At 54.0% G+C, this 14187-nt stretch overlaps 3 protein-coding genes across 4 annotated transcripts; 1 reads left to right on the top strand and 2 right to left on the bottom strand.

Annotated features, from left to right (window-relative positions):
• Window positions 1-201: 201 nt before the first annotated feature.
• Window positions 202-4894, bottom strand: PV07_06792 (uncharacterized protein). The gene is made up of 2 exons (XM_016393808.1): window positions 3428-4894; window positions 202-3368 (listed from the first exon to the last, which is right to left on the bottom strand). The coding sequence occupies exons 1-2, from the start codon at window positions 4329-4331 to the stop codon at window positions 1012-1014; spliced, it is 3261 nt and encodes a 1086-aa protein (XP_016247227.1). The 5' UTR covers window positions 4332-4894; the 3' UTR covers window positions 202-1011.
• Window positions 4895-8505: 3611 nt separating this feature from the next.
• PV07_06791 lies at window positions 8506-11600 on the top strand. Of its 2 annotated transcripts, XM_016393807.1 has the most exons (6): window positions 8506-8757; window positions 9092-9288; window positions 9347-9403; window positions 9459-9563; window positions 9619-9828; window positions 9883-11600. In XM_016393807.1, the coding sequence occupies exons 2-6, from the start codon at window positions 9204-9206 to the stop codon at window positions 10617-10619; spliced, it is 1194 nt and encodes a 397-aa protein (XP_016247226.1). In that variant the 5' UTR covers window positions 8506-8757; window positions 9092-9203; the 3' UTR covers window positions 10620-11600. The 2 variants fall into 2 exon arrangements, with proteins under 2 accessions (XP_016247226.1, XP_016247225.1); XM_016393806.1 differs by having other exon boundaries at window positions 8506-9288.
• Window positions 11393-13555, bottom strand: PV07_06790 (uncharacterized protein). Its single transcript, XM_016393805.1, has 5 exons — window positions 13031-13555; window positions 12858-12964; window positions 12605-12761; window positions 12206-12438; window positions 11393-12059 (listed from the first exon to the last, which is right to left on the bottom strand). Exons 1-5 carry the CDS (start codon window positions 13329-13331, stop codon window positions 11715-11717), a joined length of 1143 nt encoding a protein of 380 aa, XP_016247224.1. The 5' UTR covers window positions 13332-13555; the 3' UTR covers window positions 11393-11714.
• Between the last annotated feature and the right edge of the window lie 632 nt (window positions 13556-14187).

The following is a 14187-nucleotide window of genomic DNA, read 5'->3' as shown; positions in this document are numbered from 1 at the left end:
GGACCACAATAAAATTCCAGAAGTGCCAGCCATTGGCCGTGCGTGTCAAGCGAGGGGTGAATCATGCAAGGCACCGCCGACTGTTGCTTTGTCTCCTTCCGGGTGGTACGAGCGAGTCGTCATTGGTCAGCCTCGTGGTCCTCCAACCATCTCAGCCTCGTCCAGACCAACGTTGAAAGAAGCAGGGAGTAGCACCAGTGGCCTTTGATTTAACAATGGTTGCGTTCCTTTCATTCATTCTCTCTAATCTGCTCATCTACTGTCCCCGCTCTCTCCTCGCGATCCTCGCGAGACATCTTACAATCTCTCATTTCTTCTCAGCCTCGGCCTTTTCCCCCGTAGTTGATCTGTGCCGCTTCAGCGTCGTGCTGAAGCCTTTGCGAAATTTGACGCTTTTGTGAACCTCCCTTGCTCTAGTCTCCCACAACTTTCGACAATCAAAAAAGGAAAAAAAGAAAAACAGAGGCCCGATGGCTGGCTCGGGTTGCAATGGGTGCATTTCTATTGCCCAATCTCATGATCGTCCGGCTTCCGCCTTTTGCAAAATAAAAACATCAATCAAGCTTTGTCGCGAGGCCGTGAGATCCGCCCGTTTGTCGAAGCGGCGTCACTTTTCCTGGATCGCTCGAGCCATCAAAGATCCAGCCTTCAATCCAGCCGTATATGTGAATGCATCCCACAACGTTCGGGGGTATGTGAAAACGTCCCTTGGTGCAGAAGAAACGCCGCTGCCATCCTCATGTGTGGCATCCCGTCCAGGGATCCTGCTCCCTGCTAGATCGACAAACGCCAACAAATTTTGTCCATGCATAACCCAAAATCCATAGAACGACTAGATGTGTGCTGTTGATATCATAAAATGCTGCCCTTTGTCGATCCCATCGACCCGATCCAGAATGCGGTTTAGCAGATGGGGTCTGAACCTAGTGATCGAGCTGAGAGAACGGCAGCATCATAAGGTGGACAAGCCAAATAAGCTGCAGGTCATGGGAAAATTCTGCAAAGGAGCGCCTAGCCGCCTTTCCGTAGGGACTCGTCGGCAGGGAGTGTTTCTCTTGCGGAAAGATTCGACATCAGTGCATCGTTTTCCGATTTGACCGTCTTTCTTTTATTCTTCTTCTTCTTTTGTGTTTGCCAGCCGCTCGGTCCGCTGCCATTCGGTGCTGAACTCGGTCCTTGTTTTGAAGAGCCTGCAGTCCCGTTGGTCCTGGTTGCAAGCGGCCTCGCAAATTCACGATCCTCACCGTTGATCAACAAAGTCTCACCATTGGACGAGGGTTCGTCCGGGCCGATATGACTCTTGCTCTCCCTCTCTCCGTTGAATTTTTCGACTCTAGGAGAAGGCGTGCGGACTTCTTCCACGGAAGAGAGTTGTCGATCGAGAGACCAAGCTGGGCCGCCCATCTTCTTCATCGATGTGAGGACACCCATTCCCACCGATTCCCCTGCCCTGACCACTTGATCCTGGCTCCCCTCCTTCGGACTCTTCGCTCTCAAGGGGAGATACCCATTTGCAAAATCTGAGGCAGCACCGTTTGGATGCTGGATTTGGTTTCGAGGCCCACTGGGACTGATTGGCGATATCTTCCCATGTGCGTTGCACTCGAAAGCGTCTTGGGATTGTTCGTCTGAGCTTGATGGGGTGTCAAAGGCTAGGTCCTCCGACGTGGATGCGCTGAAACTGATATGGTCCTCAGGCTCGTTGAAGGAGTGGGTCGTGCGCCGTCGCAGCGGTGAATTGATCGAGCCATCCACTATTAGCGGGCCCGCTGTGGACTTCGATGGGTTGGACCCAACATTGCTACCTTCACCGTTCCTCGACTCCTGCTCTGGTTCGGCTTGCGCTTCGACCGAGGCAGTAGAGATCGTTTGGAGCGGTGGTGTGTGCATCGTCCCAGAGGGCCGAGTCGATGCTGGAGTAAGTCGAGGAGACAGGCCTCCATTCTGGATAGCGAGGCCAACGTGCGAGGGAATGGGAGAGATCGCAGTGCTCTGAGTATAAGCAGATAATGACGGCGACTGACCGACATAATATCCGAGATATTCGGCTGGCCTGCGTACTGGATCATAGATTGATCCAATCATACCATAACCATTCTCCATGTAGCCCATGTACGGTTCTTGAGACGTCGAGGATGAGGACGACCTCCGTCCGATAGAAGCATCTTGAAGGCCTGCAATATCAGGTCGCTGCAAATGTCCCAGAGAACTGACTGGAACCGCGCGTGCAGGCTGGGATTGAGCTCGCAAGGAACCACCTGTAGATGAATGTGTCACCGACGTTCGCCGCGAGTACCTCCGGGTGTCCGGGACCCCGGAAGCAAGTCTCGGTGACGGAGGATTAGTTGCTACACCCGGGGTTGGTTGACTTGCAGAGAGATACGGTGATCGAGGAAAGGCGTGCTGGTACAATGGTGCTGATAGGGGAGCTCGACCAATGCCGTTGATTTGTTGATTGGATCCGAGATCAAGCCCGTCGTCTTGCGAGAGAAACTGACTATATCCTGCAGGTTGACTATAAGCCGCCGCTGCCAACAACCCTCTCTGGCGAAGATTCTGTTGATAGAGCTGCATTCTCAGCTCCTGCTCTTGAAGCTGGAGGTACTGGTATTGCTGGAACAGCTGGTCGTGAAGGAGATGTTGCTGGTGCTGCTGTTGAAGCTGCAACTCATGAGTTGTCATCGGAAACGGAGGGTTGCGCAGATAGTTGGGATTCCGTGCGGTGGGATTCGAAGACCGTCGGGGATTTCGACTGATCTGACCAAGATTCCTGCTGCCACCTCGAGACGCATTCCGACCCCCTCTTGACGGCTGGGTCGGAGGCTGGGGAATCACCGGTCGTGCTGACGGCGGTACAAAATGTTCTGAGGGCTTGATTTCATCTGGAGGGTGGACAAACTGTTCGCAGCACTGCGCCAGCTTACCCTCTCCTAACAACTCGAACGCCCGCCGTAACTCCAAGTGGATACCTCGCATTGAGGTATCGTCCGCGGTGTTGGCCAAGTTTCTGGAGACGTTGAAAGGCTCCTCGACGCAAAGGCGATTGTCCTGGAGAAGGTGCCACGACTTCTCAACCTTGGACAACACTCGACCCAGCCGCACCGATACCACGCTTTGCTCAAAGTCGAGCTCGTGCCCATAGTACCGGAAGAAATGAAACAAGAGTTCTCCTAGGGAGGACTTGTTGCGGCGGCCGAAATCTTTGTGGCCGTCCACATTGCGATCGAATGAAACGTTCACTCCAGCCACCTCTTTCGGTTGCAAGTTAGGCTGTTGTTGTAAAGTAGGTAGGATTGGAGGGTCTCTTGTTTGGAGAAAATTCAAGGCCAGACATATCCACGTATACGAGCTGAGCGTGCCTCCAAGGGCTTGGAGAGACATCAGTACCAAAATCGCAAATCAGCAAACTCCAAAAGAGACAACATACCGGCATCGTTCAACATCCTTCGCTTCGCCCAGTATTTGATGATCATGGCCAATGGCCTCACTCGGCTGTCAATACTGACATATGTGCGGACCAGTTCCGTATTCTCCAAAGCGAGCGGGTTGTTGACGTTGATGTCGCAAGCAACGTGTAATTCAGGATCCCAAACCTTGACGATTGGCACCTTGGCGGAAGAGACGCATACCACTCTCTCCATTCCATGTTTAGCCAGGAGGTCTGCGATATTACAAACTCTCTCCATCTCCTTGCAATCGGTGGTAATACAGATGTCGACGTCGGAATCCGAAGTGCCTAGGTTATTTCCCGTAGAGCCAAAAACATTGACTTTGATTGACGACGTAGGCCATCTTCCGCGAAGTATCTTGTCGAGCTTCTCAATGAACCGTAACCGACGGTCTTCACTCTCGGTAGTTGGTTGTAGTTCTTCATAGAGCTTTTGCATGTCCTGCGTTAGTGTTTCATTCTCCTCGTGCGTCAATCTCGTCTTCAACTCGGACTTATCCTTTTCCAATGGGTCTGGCCCCAATGAGTAGGGAACACGCCGCCGTGCTCTTTGCATACCAGTCTCATATTTACAGCCTCCATACTGCTTCCGGCCTGCAGGTGGCGTATGGCTCTTGTCGGATGGTAGCGAACGAGGAGAACTGGTTTTGGCTGGAGGTTCTGGGGAAGGAGAGATTCTTGAATGTGAACGGGCCTCGCTTCGCTGGAAGGGGGTCGAGGGCATAGACTTGGAGTTCGAGGAGACGTGATGTGAGCGCCGTACAGGCTGTGAGGGACTAGTGTTCGACTCCATTTCCATATTTGGCCGCGGAGCCTGAGCAGATGGAGCGGTCATCGGTGTAGATATACTGTTCCCATCATCTTTCGGTACTCTGCAAGTCATATGACAGACCCGAGGGAGACTGGACTCGAGGCGGCTCGGTTGAACAGTTGCTACGAGACTGGTCGCGCGGGTTCAGGTCGTGTATAGGGTCTGACTCTTCTTTTTAACAAAGTATAGGTTCAAAATAACAACCTCCCAGTCGCGATTTTGAGGCGGATGCGGACACGGCTTGGGTGCGGATTGACCAAGTACTGCGTGCAGGCGTTCCAGAGCAACGAGCAATTCTGAGTTCAGCAAAGGGTGTGACGCGACACACGGTCGACTTTGCCTTTTTTTTTTCCGGTGACAACACTGCCCAGTGACGGCAAGAAGACCTCGTCTGTGTCGAGGATTGTCTGAGTAAGCCCGTCGAGGGCGGCGAGGTGAAGAAGGGTTCAGTCGACCGATCTGCAGGCGAATTGAGGCGAGCCCGAGGTCGAGAAAGGCGTAGAGCGGTAGTGTAAGGTGCAATTAGGAGGAATCCGAGAGAGGGAGGTCTTTGAATCTGGCCTGGAGGCTGCTGGGAATTCTGCGTGATCCGGGCGAGGAGAATACGGGGGGGGGGGGAGTTGTAGAAACTTGGGTGATATACAGGATTGAGAATGCGAGCACAAGTAGGATAGGGCCTCTAGGCGCGTGTCAAGAGGGAAGATATGTCGAGGATGGGACGAGGATAGAGTCGACAGGAAGGTAGTTTGAAGAGGGAGGTGATGGATGGAAGTGGTCGAGGTGCGAGGTGCGAGGTGCAACGAGAGATGGTCCTCGCTTGTTCCTGGCTGCGGTGCAGTGCACTGACTACTACGGCGGACTGTTCTAGGAGTCTGGGAGTCTGGGAGAGGGCCCTTGTGGCCCTGCGGTTGTAGTGTGGGTGCTGTGGTGGTGCACTGGAGCACTGGTGCTCTGGCGCTGGTGGCCCGTGGGTGGCAGTTGTACGGAGCAGCGAGCAGCGCACGGCGAGGGCCTCCGAACAACAGTCCAACGCCCAGTAGCCCCGTGCAGCCCGTGGCTAGCGGTGGATCAGCCCGAGAAAGAAAAATACCTTCTCGCCCTCCATGTGGCCATTGGTGCCAAGCGTCAATTTACAAACAGGCCCTTTCCTTACCCCCCCAAAAGAACTGCTTTCTTCACGTTCTTTGGACAAGTCTCGAGCAACTGTGGAACAAGTGATACGGAACGGCACAGACAAGCGCAGACGACACAAAGCGCCAGCACCCAGCACCCAGTTCAGCTGTCTATGTACAGTACCTACACAACGTCCATCACCGCTTCACATCCCAAAGCCTTCCTTTCAGCATCCCCAAGAACACACCGGTGGTGACGGGCGCGCGTCTGCAGTTTGCAGGCTGCCTTTGCTGACCTGGGACCAAGATGTCCAGCTGGGGAATTAGCTACGCTACACAGCATAATTGCAGGGTATGGCCGGGTGAGAGAGTGAGAGCACCCAGCCAAGTTCATGCCCATTAGCCATGCCCTAATGCCTGCTCGTCCCAACACTGGCTCCCCTGGACTGGCGGTGCTGGCACTGCTTTGCCTCGTTCTGACCGGTCTCTCATCATGGAATGTGCGGTATACCACAGTCTATACATAATAACTCCGTACATGGTTATATATATACATGCACCTGTCAGATTCCACTAGCGCGTCGCGTTCGACAGGACACCGCGTTTATTGCTGTTGGAGAGGCTGATCATCCATCCAAATGGCCAACACGGTGTCGCCGGGGTCACCGCCAGAAAGCAAATTCCAAAGTTTCCAGATCGTACTCGGTACGGAGGACACACATGAGCATTACCCAACCTCCGGTGAGCCAATGTCGGCTCTGCGCCTGCAAAATCCGAGAGAGTAAGACTCCCTCCGATCCTTTCTACTTGTTCTGTACAAACCCCTTTCCAGGGAGGAGGGGTGGTTTTGGATCCCTGTGCCATATTGGGTCAGCGATGCTCAGCCTTTGGGTATTCCCACCAGCTGGATGCAATTTGGTGATCTGAGATGCTGTCTTGAGATTCTGACCACACCACATGCTGCCTCCCGGTGCCAATTATAGACCAGGCGCCCTCCTCCGCAATCTAGGCTGACTCAACGGGCAACTAGGCTCACTACTAGTCCAGCAAAGACCCCTGGCACCGCCTGGGAGGAGAAGTTGATGCTTGAGCCCAAGCTACCCAGAGTGCGGACCCAGCAGTCCTCCGTACAGAGTGCTCCGGTTTGTTCTATTAGCATGTCCAATTTCTTTCACCCCCTATTCTTGCAATCTTGAATTCATTCTACCTCGTATTATGTTCACTGCGCAGATCCATTTTCATCCCAGGCAACGCCCTTGTATAATACTCTGTACGGTCCAGTGGTTGCTGAAGTCCAAAAGCATCGTTGCTGTGATCCTCGTGCACCAACAGTCGCTGGGAGACTGCATGACCGCAAAGTCTGGGAATAGTAGTCCAACACCGCGTACCGTATGCGACAGAACAATCATATTGACTTTGCTCGCGACCAATGGACCCTGCTGTAGTCACGGACGCAGATTGCACGTCACCAGATGCCTTCTGCTGTCAGATCGGCCAATTACCACCAGCGTGGTGTATACAGAGCTTTGGATTCCAGTATATTTGCTAGGGTAGTTCATGGACTCATGGGCGCCTCAGGTTCTACCTCCGGTTTGTCGAGCCTTACCGAGTACACTCGCATCACGGTAGACTAGATTTCCTGGAGTCATGTCGCTCGAGGCTCGCCAACCTCGATGATTTGTGGAACCGTCTGAAATTTGAGGACTAGAAGAAGTTACCAATCTGACCAAATCACGCACAGGAGGCTAGGGCTTCTCGGATTTCTGGGAGCTCTCGGACTGGACCGATCAGGTGCTTGGGGAGTTGCCTGTACTCTGTGCTCTGTACAACGAACGAAAAAGGACGGCTGCATGACATGGCTCGTTTCTTGTGGTGTTTGGCTGCAGCTGATGCGTGACGAACATGAGTTTAACGGCAATCTTCAGCGTCGCCGATGCCAATTCCGGAGAATGAGCTTTCGCATCAGAGAACGGACCTCTCGCGACCTCGTGGCCCATGTGATGAGTGACTGGTTGGCAGTAGCTTGTGGTTGTCAGGGTTCTCGAAAGCACGAGTGGGACAGCTCCCCATGAACCGGAAGACTCGGATTGGTAGACGCATAACGTGCAGGGCCCGTGAACCGTTTAGACACTGAGGGGCAGACAAGCCATCGACGGTCAAGATGCGCTCGGGCAGGACGGGAACGACAGCGTCAGTCGCATTCGTCACTGACGGGTTGTGGTTGTGGTTCGGCCTTTGCGTCATAGGATCTTCGTCGTGGTTCTTTTGGGATGATTGCCAGTAGTTGTTACCAACACCATCCTTTTGCCCTTGGTACTTGGTAGATGTAGCGAATCTCTGACTCGACGTAGTCGGCTGCCGGCAGGGAAATTGACCAAAGCAAATGATGCTTCAAAAATGTCCCCCACCTGCACGAGCACAACAATTTACCGGCCATTCCATAGGTCTCCACCACGGAGAGACAATTTGCTTCAACAGCGTTTGGCGATGGCATAGGGGGCGGATCTGGCTCGGCTTCGAGTTCTTTTCCTCATCAAGATCCGCCTGGGATATTCGGAGGAGCGAGAGAGCCGATCTCGAAGGGGGGCCAGTCTCTGGTGAGGCTCGCCAATTGTTCAACTCTGCTTTTCAACACTGCGACAGAGGTACTCGGTCCAATCCGCGGAGGGGGGTTTTTGGGGTCTCGCATTGCCGATGACCCAGCGACCCAGCCTTAAGCCGGTCATCGTTAGCTCGTGGGTAGTGATGGTCGGGGATGACCCGCCTACGCCTATTGTCTCGCTGAGCAGATCTCCGGCACGAAAAGTGAGAAGGACGAGGAGGACGGCGACTCTTGGCTGAGGAGAAGAGGGAGGGAGGTCGCGGAAGATGAAGAGTGAGTCGGAAGAGGACTCGCAGTTTGAAGACCACGATGCTGGCCGGGGTCCAAGTTTTAGGGGAGTGAGAAGTACCTGCCGCCTTACCCACAGTACCTACCTAGGTACGGCAGTCGTGCCTAGGCAAGAAAGTTGTAGGTGGTATCGCAGCCTAGTCGCCTGTGGTCATGGGGGGGCTTTTGCCTTCTAGAGGCCCTTGCGAATTTCCCTCGTCGCCCTCTTCTCGGTCGGAAAAAGTGGTGTTGGTGGTGGTGCTAACGTCGACTCTCGCTTCTCGTCGCAGAACTTTTTTTTAACCCTCTCTCCATCTTTCTCCGCCTGCGCGCTCTCTTTTCCTTTTGTCCCCCCTTCCTCTCCGTTTCTTATAATTTTTCGTGTCGCCTGCCGCCTGCCGCTGCAGTGCGGGCTTCCATCCACGTCCAAGTTTCCTCCCGCGCGGTACTCATCTTCACCGACGGCCACCTACCACCTGCGACTTGCGAGGATCCGAGCTCGGCTCTGGGTTGATCTGTAAGTCGTCTCACGTCCTCTCAACTCGCCTGCCTTTCCCGTCGCCATCCCGGGGCAATTCGACCGATTGCACAGAAGCCATCATTGGCTCGAGTTGGCCGAACCGATCCCTCGAGAAAAATGAACACTCTCCCCACCCACATCCTCGCACCAAACCAACGTACCAGAATTTCCCCCCTCCCAAACCAAAGAACCGGACCACACACATACACCACATGTCCAACCCCTCTCCCCTCCAAACTGCACGTTTTCTTCTCTCGATCCTTAGCCAGTCGCATCCAGCCTAATCATTGTCTTTTTATTGCAACTCCTAACCGACTCATCTCTTCAATAGCTAGTCATTACCTTGCGAGTATATCCTGTCGCCGCGGTCGACCACACAATCTCGACCGGAGGATTGCCTGAGACTCTGCTTCAAAAGAGGGGCCGGGTACAAATTGAGAAATATGTCGTTTCCGTATGAACCCCAGGGATGGCAGGCGCCGGTTCGGCAGCCTTCGTGGGAGCAGCCGCCTCCACCGTCAAGATCAGGTAATTGACGTCGGACCTTCATGGAATATCTTTCTTGAGACTGACAGTTACATCTCAGGTGCCAGTTCCACCTCTCAGCGCGAAGACGGCAATGCTTTTGCCATCCAATTCGAAGGTGCGATGATTGCCACTGGAAGTTGTCACTCGAAGGGACTGACGTGAGAAAATAGAGGTGGATCGAGCGATGGACAATCTTGTCAAAAGTGGCAAATTCTATGGTGGAGGTGGGCAACGATCAATGCCATCAGGTCCAATGCGCCCGGGAGCAGAGTACGGTACGTTGTATCTCAGCATTTTGCGCGCGGTGGATAAGAAACTCATTGTATGCAGGTCCCCGAGTGCACGGAGGCCGCCATCCCGTTGGCGACTTTGACCCTTCGCGACCGCACCCCGGCTCGAATCTTCAGAATTTTTATGCCGCGCAAAGGCACCAAGGCCGTCACGGGGACGCCGATCAAATGATGCAAGCCAAAAGGAGGATGGCAGCTCAGCGAGAGCGCGAGCTCCGTAATTATCATCAAGAGCAGCAATATAACCGGAGTAAGCATCGTGTGCCCGGAAGTGGACGAGGACACCGCACTGAGACTCGAACAGGTCTACTGGCTGAAATGTCGTCTAACAAATCCGATCGTTCAATGAGCCCGAGCACCTTGAGTGAGGAAGGACGCCGGGAGCTAATCGCTCGTCAGCATCGCGCGTTATATGGCGGTGATCCCGCGGCCTTTGTGGGACAGGTGCCCTTTTCCACCGAGGACGCCAGCAGCCGAGATCAGGCTGTGGCGGTGTCTGGTAATGCACCTGGGGCCCCTCGCGGTCCTTCACCCCGCACCTCTGACCCTTTTGGCGGGCCAGGACAGGCGTCGCAGGGTGAATCCGGCCCTCAGGGGGTTTCTTCGGGTCAGGAGGCCTCTCGTGCTGAAAAGGCAACTTCTCCATCTGCGCAAACATCTGCGGGTTTTGGTACGTTCGATGCTCCCATTCAAGCTTCCGGGAAGGCGCCCACACCACCGACTGGAGAAGAGCCATCGCACTCACGGCAGATTTCCAAATCAACCACTGCGCCCGTCAGTGGCGGCATGGGGCCGATTGGCAGCCGTCCCAATGTGCAACAGGCACCAAACCAGTCCATCAACAAGCGCACGACGTCCCCTCTGCCTTCTTCTTTGGGTTACGGGTTCGGATCTAACGAACAAAATGCTGATCGAGCAGGGTCGGCCAACTCGAACTCGAATGCGCAGAAAGAGTCATCGAATTCCGGCATGGGTGCTTGGGGCACGGGGAGCGGAGTTTGGGGATCCAACAAAATCGGTACAACCTCAGTATGGGGTTAATGAGTTATGAAGACACGACCTGGACATGACATGTTTTGTATGCGCGGAGTTGTGTTGCCTTTTGAAGCATATCTTCGGTGTACAGGGCATCGCATAGGTGGGAGTGCTCGTGGTTCGTTATGCATGTCGGGGTCTTGAGGATGCTTCCACATAGCGTGTTAAGGGGAAGGGGATCATTTTGCAGCGATCTTTCAATCGTTTAGCGTATGGTCATTGGGCCTCACCGATGGGTGTGAGGTGACGGGAGGAGTGGAGATCTGGGCAACATCTCGATTATCAAAAGGTGGAAGAAGGAAGGAATCTCATGGATCTTTGGGTTGGTCTTCGGAGTCATGACAATGGCATCGAAGGACGGGTGGCAATGGAGACCAAGGATGGCCTCTTTGGTTCCGGGCCGTGGGAGGGGTTGGCAGCACTTGTAATGGAGCTGGAGCAGTGGTTCAGTGTGCTCTTCAGATGGACATGGCTGGTGTCGACATTCCCCTCTTGAAAGCATGGCGTTGTGGAAGGAGGTGGTTGGTGAGAACGGGATATCCTCTTTCCAAAGAGCAAGAACTGAGGGGGGGTTGTCTTTTCTTTGATGTCTGGGCTCAGGATCTTGGAGGGTTTGCATTTGGAGGTTGTTCTTCACCATCGCGTAATTTTTGCTGCTCGTTTGGATGCTTGCTGTCTTGGTTTGGTCTGGCTTTGGGCTGTGGAAAAGGTCAAAATTGCGCATTCTCTACACTGGAAAAGGCGGACCGGGTTGCACAAGGAGTCACATGGGAGAAGGGGAACGAGCCCGGCAAGTCCAGTGTTGATGGGATCATACAGGGAGTGGTACTGGCGGATGAATATGGCTACAGAGACTGGAGGCCGTCGAATATCATGAGCCCTTTTTCTTCTGCTCAACTGCTCTGTCCGCTTGTTTGTCTTGTAAGAGAACTCAGTTGTACACTCGTTTCGCGTGTCATAGCTCGAACATGGTTTTGGTTCACCCTGTGATTCACCCTGCTTGTGGAATTCTCTGCCCTCTCTCGCCCTGGTCGCCGTCGTCGCCGTCGTCGTCCACCGTCCTCCGTCGTCCATCTCTCTCCGCCGCCGCTCCGCGACGGTTCAATGCCACTCGACCGCCTGGCCCTTCTGGCTGCTCAGCCGGACCAGCTCGATCAGCCGGATGCCGTCGCGCGACTGCTCGGGCCTGACGGCGACCTCGGCCTGGCCGCGCACGGCGTCCCGTAGGTTCTCGTAGAAGCCCAGCCAGTGGCCCGGGACGGTCGGGTAGCGGCCCACGAACAGCTTGAAGTCCGGCTCGTAGATCTGGTGCGCGTGGTCAAAGGCGTGCTCGCCTTTGGTCGTCAGTAGGCCGTGCAGGTGCGGCGGCTCCCGGCCGAAGTCCGGATCCGTCACGGGCATGGACGGCGTCGACAGGATCTGTTCTTCTTGGACGCATGTGCCATGCTGATATTCACGTGTTTGTCAATATCGGTGATCAGTTGGAGAAGAGAGAGGGGGGGGGGGGGGTTGGCTGATGGCAAGAAAAGGAATCGAGGCATTAAATGGACTGGAGGGTGTAAAAGGTAGGCCAGGGGGTATATAAAACGCACCTTGACAAACGACCCCTTCGTCCCCCTGATGAAATACTTGAGCTGGTCCTTCATCGTCGATACCACCATCGTCTTCACCGTCACCAGCAGCTCCTGCTGCGGTCCGTCATACTGCAGGATGGCCGTGAAACTGTCCTCGATCTCGCTGTCCACGCCGCGGAGCACGCGCAGGAACCCCGTCACGGACTTGGGCCGCCCGAAGAGCAGCAGTGCTTGATCGAAGGTGTGGCTTCCTGCACAACACCCAGGGACGGGTTTGCGTTAGAATTGTTACACGACACGGTCATTTCCAATGGGTCTCTCTAGGCACCATCGGGAGGAAAGAAGGGGAATGAGTGAGGTGGCCACGAGCAAATTTTGCGTGATACACAGGGACAGATAGAGAGATAGGTGCAGTACCTAGGCCAAAAGTCATGCCGTCTCCCGGCGAGTACTCCTTCTTGTTCATGCCTCTCATCCAGAAGGGAAAGTCGACGTCGTAGTGGATTTCGCATTCTTTGATCGTCCCAAAGGCGTCTTTGTCGATTAGATGTCGAAGGGTTAGGAAGTCGTTATCCTAGAGAAATGAAGGCCGTTGGCATCTGGTATAGGGAATGCAAATATATGCCACTTGCGAGAAAGGAAGATCGGCGACGATCCACTTAATACTTACCCATCTTCGGTTCTGGAAGACTGTCAAGATCTTGCCACTCTTCTTTGCCAGGGAAATGAGACGGTCGGCCTCTTCCGTCGTCCTGGTGAAAGGCTTCTCCACAACAACTATTCAAAACACACAGATTAGTTTAGAATCTCTTCTCGTTTAGGGAAAGTCTGAGAGAACCATACCGTGTTTCCCAGCGTTCAGGGCCTTTTCGGCATACTCGGCATGCGTGTCTTGTTTGCTGCACACAATCACCACATCAATGTCCTTGTCGGCGAAGAAGTCGTCTGCATTCTGATAGTGCTTGGTGTTGGGATAGTCGACTGTGCAATGTGACCCGGGCTCTGCGCTCTTAGGGTCCTTTGGTGCCTCTGTTCGTTGAAAGAAAGCCACCACCTTGAAGTCCGGGCACGCGTTGATGAATGGCAGATGGAAGCATTTGGCAGAGAAGCCATAGCCTATAATGCCGAGACGGATTGGCTCCATTATTCTCGAGCTTAACCACTTGCAGTTGTCGAGGTTTGTGAGGTAGGGGGTGGTAAGTATATGAAAGATGCAAGTCCTGGGATCTGGGCTGTCTAATTCGTTTGGTGTAGACGATATATTCGGCACTCGAGATGCAGTGGATTTAGTCCCTCATTCGTTTTTCTGGACGGGTTTCTCGGCCCATAGTCGTCTGATGTCGTGAAGCGCGTTCCGTACACGTTCCGGCTAAATTCAGCCAGTAATTCAGCCGCTCGGAGAGAGACCGTGGGGTGACGATGCGGAGGTTTGCTCGATATCCTGGAGAGGACAGTTCTCGGTATCCATGCCGATCCGAGCCCGGGTGGCCCCCAGTTCTTTTACTTTGGGCGGACTCGATGCAGGCAGGTCGATCGGGCCTTGCTAGATCTGAGTCCACATCTGTGTGGTTGATATACTTATACTCGCATGCCGTGCGCGTGGAGGCTCTCTCGTACACAGATGCCTGCGAAAAGGGCAACGAAGCACGTGGCTAATTCGCTGCTTTCCGAAGCCACTACCAAGTCGAAGAGTTTATGTAGTGGCATCAACTCAAGAAGGAAGTTACGGCCTCTCTAGCACAATCCTTTGTGATATTCACAGGGGAGGGTCCATTCCCCGAGGAGTCCTACCCGCTGTCTGAAGCGTGAAGCGGAATGCATGGCGAGTCTTTGAAACTGAGTCGGATTTTCCGTGCCGTGGTGGCTATGGTCTTCATTCGTGAGAAGGCAGAATCTTCGTGCTGTGCGCAACGGAGGAATGAAAACGAGCAGCGACGGAACACTGCGATATGCTGAAAGAGATCCTGATCTGGTTTGCTCATTCTGTCAGTATTCTGGCG

The sequence above is a fragment of the Cladophialophora immunda genome (genome assembly GCF_000835495.1).
Source record: "Cladophialophora immunda strain CBS 83496 unplaced genomic scaffold supercont1.4, whole genome shotgun sequence".
Lineage (NCBI taxonomy): Eukaryota > Fungi > Ascomycota > Eurotiomycetes > Chaetothyriales > Herpotrichiellaceae > Cladophialophora > Cladophialophora immunda.
The sequence above is the reverse complement of the archived record's forward strand: the minus strand, read 5'-3'. Positions and strand labels throughout refer to the sequence as shown.

Bases quoted from the DNA above. Each gene is read 5' to 3' on its own strand.
- PV07_06790 (XM_016393805.1), bottom strand. From the start codon at position 13,331: ATGGAGCCAATCCGTCTCGGCATTATAGGCTATGGCTTCTCTGCCAAA. The intron at 12,762-12,857 runs GTAAGTATTAAG...TCATTTCTCTAG, and splicing joins TCTTCCAGAACCGAAGATGG to GATAACGACTTCCTAACCCT. The intron at 12,060-12,205 runs GTGCGTTTTATA...CGTGAATATCAG, and splicing joins CGAAGGGGTCGTTTGTCAAG to CATGGCACATGCGTCCAAGA.
- PV07_06792 (XM_016393808.1), bottom strand. From the start codon at position 4,331: ATGACTTGCAGAGTACCGAAAGATGATGGGAACAGTATATCTACACCG. The intron at 3,369-3,427 runs GTATGTTGTCTC...TGTCTCTCCAAG, and splicing joins AAGGATGTTGAACGATGCCG to CCCTTGGAGGCACGCTCAGC.
- PV07_06791 (XM_016393807.1), top strand. From the start codon at position 9,204: ATGTCGTTTCCGTATGAACCCCAGGGATGGCAGGCGCCGGTTCGGCAG. The intron at 9,289-9,346 runs GTAATTGACGTC...GTTACATCTCAG, and splicing joins GCCTCCACCGTCAAGATCAG to GTGCCAGTTCCACCTCTCAG. The intron at 9,564-9,618 runs GTACGTTGTATC...CATTGTATGCAG, and splicing joins GCGCCCGGGAGCAGAGTACG to GTCCCCGAGTGCACGGAGGC.